Source organism: Xiphophorus couchianus, chromosome 20, assembly GCF_001444195.1.
Source record: "Xiphophorus couchianus chromosome 20, X_couchianus-1.0, whole genome shotgun sequence".
NCBI classification, from domain to species: Eukaryota; Metazoa; Chordata; class Actinopteri; order Cyprinodontiformes; family Poeciliidae; genus Xiphophorus; species Xiphophorus couchianus.
In genome coordinates, this window is record NC_040247.1 from 20,774,808 (window position 1) to 20,787,862 (window position 13,055).

General features: G+C 37.5%; 1 protein-coding gene across 2 annotated transcripts; it reads right to left on the minus strand.

The window, feature by feature from the left end:
* Window positions 1–1,099: 1,099 nt before the first annotated feature.
* On the minus strand, window positions 1,100–8,604 carry mdm4 (MDM4 regulator of p53). 2 transcript variants are annotated; one of them, XM_028002574.1, is made up of 11 exons: window positions 8,409–8,604; window positions 7,938–8,025; window positions 7,768–7,842; window positions 6,941–7,074; window positions 6,790–6,839; window positions 6,372–6,436; window positions 5,195–5,291; window positions 4,964–5,124; window positions 3,727–3,906; window positions 3,322–3,390; window positions 1,100–3,229 (listed from the first exon to the last, which is right to left on the minus strand). In XM_028002574.1, exons 2-11 carry the CDS (start codon window positions 8,007–8,009, stop codon window positions 2,660–2,662), a joined length of 1,473 nt encoding a protein of 490 aa, XP_027858375.1. In that variant the 5' UTR covers window positions 8,010–8,025; window positions 8,409–8,604; the 3' UTR covers window positions 1,100–2,659. The 2 variants fall into 2 exon arrangements, with proteins under 2 accessions (XP_027858375.1, XP_027858374.1); XM_028002573.1 differs by having other exon boundaries at window positions 3,727–3,921.
* Between the last annotated feature and the right edge of the window lie 4,451 nt (window positions 8,605–13,055).

Here is a 13,055-nt window from a genome sequence, read left to right on the forward strand (position 1 = left end):
CGACACAACAAAGGGGAGCGTGTGTGTGGGTCTGCATGGAAGTCAGAAGGGAAATCTTGGGACACAACTAGGAAAAAAAAGCATGGAGGCAAAAACATGAAGGACATCAGAAGAGGAAGAGTGGAAATTGTATTTATGAATTACACCCATCTTTATATACTCAGACGTGAATTATTGAAAACACAATAGTGATGTTCAACAGACTAGGTTATGGAAGGATAGAGAGAAAATGTGTCGAGCTATTCTGGGATGTTAAAAACGCAGGAACTGTCACCATGGAAACATGTGGATCCTCCCCCAGCCCCACCACTCCCTGTGCCATGCCATTCTAGAGCTGCCAAGGCCTGGATGCCATGTCACCAGGGGTGCTATGGCATTCTTCGCCTTTACTCGACGATGCACCAGATGCCTCCGGCAGAGCAGTAATGTTTCACTAAACCAGATTCAAGATTCGACTGCTCCAAACATTTTAAGATTATGGATTGAAAAGTATCCTGTAAAACTTTCAAGGTTTGGGGTATTGTCTTTAAACATTACTCTGCTTTATACTTCACAACTTTATCCCTCACTTGTCTTCTTTCCATCTTCAAATAAAAATCTCATTCATTAACTCCTCCATGGAGCTTTATGACACACAGTTAAACTATATTCACTATTTAGGGGACTTTTGAAGGCCAATCAAGCCATAAAACTCACTGAAAAGTAACCCAGCAACTTCAAGAACAAGTTACTGTGTCATCATTACATTTATGGCGAGTTGTCAGGGACAACATAAATGGGGACTTTCCACAAACAAGACTTGCTCTAATGAGCACCTAAATAACATCCTGCTCCACAGAAGCTGTGGTATTTATGTACCGACAGAAAGCAGGAGAGGACGGCTTGTCTGCCCCACTTCTCAAGAACGGTCCAAAAATAAGTCAAGGACAAGCAAGCAGAAGAGAAATGGTGAGTAAGCAGAGGAACTTTGCAGGTGCTGGAGCTCAGTCATAGAGAAGAGACAGAGCAGCTGCTGTGTTGTACAATGACTTAGTCTTCACCCAGTAAACACACATTGGAAAGGAGACTTCTAATGCCACTGATGAATATTTCAACAACATTTCATATTTTAAACCTTTATTGTTCCACAAAAAAACATTTAATAAGCAACAATTAGAGAAAAAAAGAAAAGTGTACCTATTGGATTTCTTTATAAACTTCTCAGAAATTAATCACTTCTGTCAGCATCTGAATCTATATCAACTCTATCCACTACATGAGGTTTATATGTAGCACACTCCCATTATGTGTCGATACTGAAGCTGATAAATGTTACTGGCTTTATTTATAAGTTTACATCTAGTTATTGGCTCATATAAGTTTCAGACCAATTCTGCACAAGCTCAAGTCACAGCAAAAGGCATGCGCTAAATGTATATTACAGATTTGCACTGATACAGCTTGCGCAGGAAGCAGTTACGAGACAGAACTCTCTCCACCTACTGGCAGAAAGATTAAAGGCAAGGGGACAAAAGAGCAGATGGAAAATCTGGTACATTCAATGAGGAGAACTTACAGCTAGAAACCCATTGAGAATCAGTAATAATCTTAATTGTGCAAATTAGACAGAGGAAACATTTGACTTAAAGCACACCGAAAGGAAATGGCATCAGTAAGGTCAGAAAATCCAAAAAAATCAGAATAAAATCTACTATACACAAATTAAGCTTAAAGTCATTACATGGCAGTGTAACGCTTAAATCAAACTTTTCAAGAAATGTGATGCGAGGATGCTCTTACAGGTGCAACTTTCTCTGCTTCAGATTAGGTGGTCACAACACAAACACCATAAATAAATTAAATATGAAGTAATTTTAACTTAAATCAGGGAGGTGAGAAATGAAGAGTTACCTGCTGCAAGCATGACTTTTAAAGGTCAGAAACACTGAACAAACACCAAACTGTCACAAGGACAAAAGTTATAGCTGCAATTTTCAGCAGGTTAAATATTGTATGTGGTGAAGCACTCACACAAACAAGATTTAAGCCAACATCTCATTATAAAAACATATTTTTACAAGGCTGGGTATTATTTTAAGATAATTTTGGAAGGAGGCTTTCATAAATCTGAAGCTGGTGTAAAAAAAAAAAAAAAAAAAAAGGGGTTGACTTGCTAACCTATCGGTCAAATTTGTAAATGGTAACTCTTCTCAGAACAACAACACTGAAGGAAGATAAAAAGGAGATCTCATTTATTTAGAAGAGAAGAACATATTAACTGATGCAACTCTGCAAACATAAAGGGTTGAGGTTAGGAACAATTATGTGGCTATAAAACAAGAACAAAACCTTCATGAGATCAATTAAAACCTCAAACCAACTGCTCAAGTGTGAGCATTTAGCAATAAATAAATAAATAGTTCTGCCTTGTCCCTTATTTAAATGAGACAAAAAAGAAAATATTAGTTACCACTCTTCTTGTCTAACAATACTTTACAGGCAGTGCGATGCAAAACAACCCAAGCAATTAAGAGCAAACTTTACCAAGTGCTGAAATTTGTGTTTTCTTGTGTGTATTTTTGAAGATAGGTAAAATAAACATGTTAAATTATTTATACTTTTATCTGTGCGTTGAATTACATTTAGGTGCCAAAACCCTTTGAATCCCTTCAGCTGCTCTTTAGAGGATGAATATCTTAATAACTTTTTGAATAATCTTCCCACACCCTGGACAGGGAGCCTGGAACTTATGCAACCTCCGTGCACATGGGAAACATGTGAGCAGGTGAGCCGTACGTCCGTGGATTATATTACCATTACGCGGTCTCACCCGACACAGCTTGCAGGGCTCCAGCAGCGCCTCCGGTCGAACGTCTTGGACCTCCATGCCCAGACTTTCCTGGCTTTCCCCCTCTGAGAGCTGGCCGTGCTTGAGGAAGCCAGAAGGGCGCGGCCCTTTGCCTTTACTCATACCTGCTGTGGGAATTGGTCGGTCAGCTGTGGAGTGGGAGGGCAGGATAACTGGGTCTGAGATCGTCCTGCTGCAGTCTGGAACATCAATGCCTGTGTCGCTGTCATCTTCTTCATCTTGGGCAGAGAGAGAGCTGCATGCTGGGATGTCAGGGACAGAGAGAGAATGAGCCAGCCGGGGCACGTCCTTGTACCAGTTTTTTCGTAGAGCCCAACAGCGAACGCAGTACCGCTGGACAGGTATGTTGTATTTCCTGCACTCTGTGCACTGCCATGCATCCTGAGAAATGAGACGGACAAATTCAAGTCTAGTTCTTTGACATTCAACTCAACAAAAGGTGAAAAGCACAGATCTTGCATGGAGATGCACACCTGTGTGGAGATCTCTGTATCAGTGTCATCACTCAGACATTGAGAGTCTTCATCGGGTTCTTCTTGCATCTAAAAAACATAAATAAGCTATATTAACCATACTACTGTGTCTTCTATCTTCTTATATTAATGTACTGTCCTCCATCTTGTCCTCTTATCTGGTTTTTACTGGTCTAAATACAGACATGCAGCTTGCCATTCCTGCCATTTGTGGTCAGAGCTACAATCTACAGAAACACCTCCAGATGAAAACCTTTGAAGAAAATCTACATTAAAAAAGTAAGCTGCATACATAATACACTGAATAAATATTGGAACTAAACATGACCAGAGTTCATCTTCACTAGGTTCTTATGAAAACTAAAATGCAGAATGGATTGGCAAAATCCAAAATAAACTATTTACCTCTCGGTCTGACTTTTCCTCCTTCCCTCCTCCATAGTCATCATCAACAGAACCTTCTTCTCCTCCACTTCCCTCTTCTAGCGTCGCTTCCTTCATCTCCACACTCACTTGCTCACTCTCGCCCTCTGTCAGAATCCACAAGTCTTCTGTTGTGTCTGACACAATGGCTGTGTCCTCCTCCTGTGCAAGAGACAGCTGATTCGTCAGTCAGACTACCACCCACTGTCAGAAAACAACTTGTCTTCAAAATAAATACATACCATCAAAAATATAGAACAAAATTATCTATTAAAACCTTTACTTGTATTCAAAAAATAATATTAAAAACATTTTAACCAATTTCCTAATGTACACATGCTGTATTAAGCAATATTTGTGATGAGAATCAGACTGGAAAAAATCCAATGTTTTTCTGATCAGTGAACATACCATATGCAAGCGCTACCGGGTCTCGTGAACAACCGTCTTTGTTGACAACACTGTTACTGGCTCAAAGTTGACCATTCTCATCAACAGTGAGACTTGTTTTATATTGACTGCTCTCATACGTAGCAGGATGTTGACATTACACCGAACATAAATAAGAGTTGTCAGCTGAAAGGCTCAAATAAAAATGGCTGTTCTTCTACCTTCATACATCAGTGAAGAAAAGAAATCTGAAACAACCAACATCAGAATATCAGCACCGTACAAAAACCAGCAATTTGAAATTGCATACAAAATTTTGTTCATCACATCAAAAGGGGTTAGACAAAAACAACAAAACAATGCCTGTCATTCTTGCCAGATCTGAGCTATCCAAGTCTCTGTTTTAAGTTTTCCATTTCATTCAGATTTACAGGTTTTCAAGAGTTGATAAGTCTGAGCAGTTGCCAAGTCAATTTGAACTCCAATGTCAGTATAAGAGACAAGTAGATTGTCAAGATGGTGTTAGAAATGCACATCATGTTAGAAGATTGTTTTTGAACTCAGAAAAAATTATTCCTTAAGTTTCTTAAGTACTCCATTAGATCTTTTGCTTTGTTCTTCATTATGTTGATTAACTGGCAAATTAAATAATTATTTCTAAAGTATTTTGTCTATTTTTGTATTAAGCATCATCATCTACATTGTTGCAATGCCTCAAGTTTCAAACAGGCTGAGTTGTTTTTTTTTCCTCACTATTGGATCTGTTGTCTTTCCATATTTTGCCATTTATTTTAAATGTCAAAGTGTACAAACACATGAGGTCTCTTACTTGGTTTGTATGGATGTCAGTGGAGCCATTGCTCCTGCGGCTATAGTTATTACGCAGATTACCCAGAAACCACCAGGGTAGACCAGAGAGGTCCCACTCTTCCAGGGTGACATCCAGTTTGGGGCGCTTGCAGGCTGAGCGAGGCAAGCCTTCAAGAGACTCTATAGAAGTTTTGAACAGTTAGCTTTTGCTCTCTGGTCCTGTTGAGGCATTCTGATGCTGCTTGCTCACCATCGTCTGGATCACGAGGTCGTCTCTGAGAGGGGGTCGGCAGAAGAGGCCCATCACTTCCGGCCACCACTCCTGCTTTGACCACACCCTCGCATATCTAAAGAGAAAAGAAACATGAGAAAGAAAATTATACCACAGATCCATAACTAGATCCTTGGAGGACTCACAGCTCCTTTTCAAGATGGCCTTCAAGAATGGGGGAGGTAGTACAAAAGGATGAAAGGTAGAGGACTTAGGACAAGGAAAGGCTTAATTCATAATTTGACTATAACTTTAAATTAAAACAGCAAGTATTGGTAAAACAAAGAGAAGATTGAAAAGCCAGTGTTCCAATTAAAATACAAATACATATTTTGCATTTTCTCCAAGTAGAACTGCTTGCAATTTGCAGAATTTATAAATGTACAAGCTAAGGAAACAGGACAGAAGACAATCTACAACATTTATTTTCTTAGAGTAAAAGTACATTCATTGTGGGATAAAATTGTCTGCATGGTGTACATTTTTTAGAACTGTTTTATGTCATAGCTTCAAAGAGGGAGAGAAAGAGACGTCATAAGATACCTGATCTGAAATTTGATCATCATGAATAAACTACAAATACATCAATCTCTTTGATTTACAAAGCTGAAATAAACTAATACCAGATTAATTATGTTAAAGTAGAAGAGCAATTTATCTACAATTGGATTTTTCTGGGGAACAGGAAGAATGGTACACAGGAACAGGAAGGTGGGTAGGCTTAGCATTATTAGGCCTCTACCTGAGCAGGAGCTGAGAGCCTCCAAACTGAAGCAGAGAAGAGAACTCTGAAACAGACAGAGACAGTGACTCTGCCCCCCCATCCACTGGGTGGAGCTGGTGGGCCACAAAGAGTGCTGGAAGTACCACCAGACCAAACCAAGGATGGGGTCGTACAGAGACGGTGCCACTCTGTACAAATATACACCGACGAAGACAGCAGACTGTCTCTCACTCTCCTCAGTGCACACAAGCAGAAGGAAGCTTCCTTTACTTTACCAAAACTTGTAAGGAAATGGTTCATAATTTATCTTTAGGAAGAGATTCAAACTGTTGTACAGGAAGCCTGCGAGTCACTGACTCATGCTTAGGAGTATTGTGTGCAGTGAGGTGAATAAGGTCTCTGTTTCTCCTGAGCACCATGCTTCGGCTTTACCTGACCACGATCCTCCACTCCGCCCTCTACACACTCACGGCCCACAGAAAGATTCTCTGCAGCGTCTGCATTTCAAATGAGACACAGTAACAAACAAAAGGACACCCCCCTTTTAATCATACGAGTACACACTCTCTCGCTATGGCCTTCAGATATTTGGAGCCTCTTCACTTGATTTGAAGAACAAGAAAAGAAAACCCCTGCATCTTTATGTGATGCAAAAACTCTAAAGTAAGATTTTCTTTATTTTCTTAAGAGAAAACAATATGTACAATGTGGGGGAAAAAAATTGTCCTTGTATTCCCACATTAGTTCTCTCAAAATATGCCGCAACATACAAATAAAAAAGGAGATTCGTCAGACAAAATATTCAAAAATATAGAAAGGATTTCAACCAACAAACAGAGTAATCACTTACCACTACAACCAAGTACAACCAGGTACTTCTTCAGCATTTCATACACTGGGCTGTAAAATGAGTCAATTAGAATTAGTTTACGTAAAAATATATATATATTAAATAGTTTTCTATCCATATGAGCAAGGGAATTATGAGTAAAGGTCAATACCTTGGATTTTTGACAGAGAAGCTTTCAACTTCCAGAAGTTCACCCAAAGGATCATCCTGGCAATGGACAATGTGCTGCCTCTGTTTGTCATACAGTTGCTTCCCCATAATATACTGACCCAGGTAGTGCATCACCTAAACAAATTAAAGGATAGATGCTGATTTTTTTCATTTTATGCTGGAGGTGAACGTTTCACCCTGTTTGGGGCCCAAAACTTAAATATACAGCATTAAACCAACTTCACTCTCACAAACATCATAAAGGTCATGAAAATGACATTTTTTAACCCTTAAGCCATCATAGTTCATGAAATAGAATTTACACAAATTACTAAATTTATTATCTATAAACAGTAAAAGTCAGTTGTGGTATTGACCCCTCAGATTAATTTCAGTTTTACGCTAAATCCACATTTTTTACTGTAAATAAGATATTCAATTTCTATAAACTATCCCTTTAACATGTCATAAAGTCTTCACTAAATGATCACTAAACATTGTGAAAATAAACATATAAACAAAAACAATATTTGGTTTATAAATCCCACTCAGGATGTTGCTAAAAAGGAATCTAAAGATTAGTGTATCCTGCCCATTGACTTAAAAGCCATGGCTTCCATATCATGTGCAAGGATTTCTACATTTCCTAGCCATGTGCAGAGGAGCTTAGTCATCAGTGCTGCAGAAAGAGTGCAGACACACCTTCAACATGATGCCACCAAAACGTGTTCTAAAATGACATTGTGTAGTTGTAGGCTTTCGATAAGCAAGTTTGTAACCCAGACGCCAAAAGCAGACTCATGATTCACATTTGATCGGGAAGCTCACCTCTTTGAGAGTGAAGACATCCTCCTGAGCTCCAGCTACACGCAAGATCTGCAGCAGCGGGGCTTTTGGTTTCACCTAAACCAAGGCAAAAAAACAAAAAGAAAAACGATTGTTTAGCATCAAAATTAGCAATAACTAAAGCATACGATGTCTTTATTTTGTGATATTACCTGATTACCCTCTCCAGGAAGCGTCCTGCATGACGAGCTTGAAGCCTGAGGCTGGGCCGACAGGGAGCTCATAGTAGAAAAACTAAACCTGAAATAGAGTAAAAATGCGCACGTATAAATATATAGCGCCAAATACAATTCCTTGTTTGACAGAGTTAATATAATGCTTTTAAGTCCTACTTCTACACAGTGATGCAGATAGGGTCGTTCCACCAATTATTCTCCCTTTGGAGCCCGCAGGTACGATAGCACAATGCTAATGTAACCAAGAAACCCATTCGAAGAGTATGTCTGAACATGACGTGACTACATTACTGAAATGCTACTGTAGACCAGACAAGGCAATGGCACTTGCTAAAGCAACTGGCGCATCTGCAACAGTTCCCATCAACCGTAGCTGCCACGCCAACATTAGCTAACGTGAGCGGCTAACAACAGACCCAATAAATACCTTCGTTACAGATATCTCACCGTTAAAAGTTGGCATTACTTCACAGCAGCTACATTGTATCACTCGCACTCTGTTTCCGTGACAACGAGTCTATATAATACAATAATAACAGGAAATGTATGTAAAGAGATTTTAGCACGAGCTAATGCTAATAAATAAAAAGTGACGGTTAGTAGAACTTCAGCTTTAAAACGTATGTGAACTTCCGGGCATGTAGATGAGATATAGCGCCCCCTCTTGTTCTTCTTCTTTTTTTCTTCTTCTTTTTCTATAGCGTTTTCTGACAGTTTACAAACTTTGTGTATTACTGCCATCAACTGGACGGAGATGTAATTCAGAAATTCATTTTTTCTATATATCTTCAAATCTTAAAATTACAAAATTATATACATACTTATACACTCACACACACATACACACTAAATCCTCTCAGCTAATTTTGTATCTTTTAAATATTTAATAAGTGCTTGAATTACGTATATCATGTGATTGATGCTTCCCTAACAAATTACCCATAGTTACTGAACTCCCCTTTACCCTTTCCAATTATTTCCCCTCTTTTATATATTTTCTAGAATAAATCAACACATGTTCTACTCCTTCTGTTTCCCCCAATAAGAACAATCACCTGATGGATGTTTCCCTATTATTTTTAAACCACTATCTAAACTAGCATACCCAATCCTCATCCTGTTAATCCATATTTCCTGTACTATTATTTCTTATGATTATCTCCTTCTGTATTTTATGTAAATGCCTTCCTCTTTTTTCTAAATTCCATCTCTTCTGCCATATATTATTTATTTTATCTTTAATAATTACTTTTATTTATGCTCTACTTAGTGGGACATCATATTCAATTTCTCTTGCCTTAACTGCATCTTTAGCCAACTTATCTACTTTTTCATTACCTACAATTCCGTTATGTGCTGGAACCCATGTGAATTAAATACTTATTTTTGTTGCTTCATGCCATATATCAAATAACTAACTTCCCCTAAAAGATCTTAACGGCTTTCAGATTTTCCACTTATAATACTGGTTAAGCAAGACATTGAATCTAAACAGATGACTACCTTACTGGATTTCACCTCCAACACCCATTGCAATGCCAAAATAATTGCCAACGTTTCTGCTGAAAAAAATTGCTAAATTATCTGTTGTTCTTCTTTTTATAAAAACTTTTTGTTTCGGAATATAAACTGCTACTCCTGTTTTACCATTTTCCTCTTTTGATGCACCTGTATATATTTGTGTCATATTTTCATACATTATTTCTAAATACTGCTGAATAATTTGATACAAACCTACACAAGACTGCTCTATTTTTTTGGTTTCTAAATTTACTATTGGCATTTCAAATAACCATGGAGCAATTTTAGATTTAATTACAGTTTTACAGCAGGCTATATTATTTATCCCCAAATGATCTGCATAAATATTTCCTTCCCATCCAAAACTCCTTATGTTATGGCCATAACAGAACAACATTCTCTGAATACCTGTTTAGTAGGGTGATTTTCCTCATGCCCTTGTAAATTTAACCAATAATTTATTGACAGTTTCATCTCCCTTAAGCCCCCCTCTTGTTCAAAGTAGGTGTTACTTTAAAAAATATGGAGGTCTCCATGGCATGGAAGCCCGTTTCCGACACTGATGAAAAAAATAAAATAAAATATCTCATTGTAATGAGATTGTATCTCATTATATCTCAATATACGATACCATCTCAAAATAATGAGATTATTTATTTATTTATTTTTTGACAGAGTGGTGGAAACCAGTTTCCATACCATCGCCATCTCGCTTCATACAACCACTTTTTTTTTAGCTCTAATTTTTTTTTTTTTTATGCAATTAAAGTATGGGAGTGGGCATTGGTTCTTGTTCCATATACATATTAGTTGCCCCCTCCTCCTGTATAGTGCAACCTTTTCCTTGTACTCCACAATGAATAATTTTGAAAGACATACAGTAAGTCTCCTGCTTCTTATTTGTAAGCTTTTTTAAGATGAAATCTTTATCTACTTGCATACTCAAATCACTATGAAAATATAAAATTAAGGTAGACATAGTCACTAGGCCCAGGAAACAGCACATTTTTAGTGTGCAAGGAAATACGTATATTGGTTTTCCAAATTTCTTAAAGTTTTTAATATACTCTGTGTTTGTGTATGACTTCTACTATATGTCTGTCTTTTCGAGCTTTTTTCAGTACAATTAAAATGCAAGTTGTGATCTAGTGGTTACATGTGCTGTTGGAAAAGAAGTTTTTTTTTAATTCTAGGTCTGATCTGAGAGTTACACTTATTTTAATAGAACCAAGAAAAAACATGTTTATGAACATTTGAAGCCCTTCTTTGGATGTTTTTATTAGTTGCCCCCTCCTCCCATACAGCTCTCCATAAATGCAACCGATGCCTGTTGTTGCTTTGGGGAGCTCAGTGGGCGTGGACAACCAAAACAAAAAGGGTCAGGAGCTGAAAGGGAACACAGCATTTCACACAAGAGTCTCTGGAAGATGAAGAGTCTGCAAGAAGGCATGGCTGCAAAAGGCATGATTGTGATGGTCTTGGTCACCAACATCTGTGAAGGAGGTGATATTAATGACATCGCAAGAGGAAAAACATTTTGTCAACCATTGTCTGTGCAAAATTAATGCATTTCTGTCAAATATTTATCTGGCAGCACTCCTTGGGAAATCATCAGCGTATGACTTCCTGCAGAGAGCGAGAGAAAGGCGTGGACTGGAGTGTTTTCCTGGAGGATGCAGCACTGAAAACAGTGAGGCTGAGGAGTTGGCAGATGTCAATGCGGGATATGTAAGTACATGCAAATTTCACAGCTGTGCATTACACCGCTATCCTCTGAAACAAATTTTCTTTGACCATTAAAACTAGAACACAGATAACACATTACTACTTACAACCCATTCAAGATTGTGATAAAAGCAAATTACACACCTTGAGTCTGAAAAATAGTCAGTTGGATAGAGACTATTTGTGATGTGTTACAGTATCACAAACCATCAATAGATATGTCTATAACTTGTCCCCTTTAAGATGAAGAATTTCAAAGGTTCTCAAGAGTTTCATTTAGCTCAGGTTTAAAAAATTTAACCTCAGAACTGAATTTTCAAATATTTTAAAGGATTAAATGTCTTAGAATTCTGCTAAACTTAATTTTGCTGAATTTAAACACAAGTTTGAATGCAAGTAAGCATGCAATGTCAGCAGAGGAAGGTGTGCATGGAAATCAGGTTTCTGCGCCAAGTGAGATTCTATCCTTACGAAACCAAACATTACGAACAAAGAGCACATCCAGAGAGCGCACTGAAGAGCAGAGAAGCAGTCCTCTGTTTAAAGGGGATAAGGTGTAACTTAGTCAAGCATGTCAGTGAGACGTTTACCATTACCGTGTTCTGACATACCAGACTTTGCAAAGTCATTAATGTTACTCTGTTGCTTAGTGAACCTGCTGCATGTATCAGATGTCCCAAGTGAAAGCCTGCAGAAAGGTTGAATGTGTTTAAGCTGTGGCTTTGAGGGTCGAATTTGCACCATTACTGCTAGTATTTGTTTTGAAGCATTTCATAATAACCCTTAATGCACATCCACAAATGTTTTTTTAAACAATATGCAAGTAAATAAGAATTTTTCAATTAAACATTTATTACAGGAGGAGAATGGCAGCATCCTGTACCATGGAACTGTGGCCAGTAAAGAAATTAACCATGTAAGTCCTTAGAGTCTGACACTGAATAATTACTTCTAAAGAAAAACAATCTTAAACAAAGGTTTGCTTTTGTATTTTCATTCTATTTTATTTTATTTTTTCAGAAACCTGCAACTGAAACTGTGTTGGATGAAGGATCTGGGATGTAGCCAGGAGGGGAAAGTAAACACAAGATAAAGTTTGGTTTCTCAGAAGCATCTTTGTACAAAGTTTACCCTTGCTTGCATCTCAGCAAAGAAACAACAGAGAATGTTAGAAATACATTATTGCAGTTCTGAACATGCATAATCTTGTGCGAACTTTAAGGAAGTTTAACGTTTAAACAGAACAGGAAGAAGAAAAGAAAATGGAACAGATTTATATAAAATTAGGAAGAAAGCGTAGTTAATCTGTTGTCACCAGTTCAATTTTTCAATGGGGGTAACAGATTGCAAATGCTCTAAGCAAATTTAGTGAGTAAGAATGTATAATTTAGATCCTTGTGTTGACATATAATGGGTTATATTTTTGTAATTGAATAGAGTACACACACACACACACACAATTTAATCATACATATAATAACAGTCAGATAAAGTTTTTACAAACAATCAAATAAAGTTTTTAATTACTAATTCTGACTTATTTTGTTCATCTTTTTTGCAGTAAAACATATGTTGTATAAGGGGCCCACCAAACCATACCCTCACCCACAACAGCTATCTGCCAGGTCATTTCTATATTTAAGGTCACAGCACTAATAACCAATCTGAAACACTCTTTTACTAGTGAATTAAAAGACAACTTAATTATTACTATTATTGTTGTTGTTATTGTTATTAGGAATAATTGTAGTGTGTAGATGATAAAGGGCCTTTGATAACAGTGTAGTTTTTGTTTCCATTTATCACATGCTGGTCACGGCATGTGATAAATGGCTGCTTTTCTTCGTA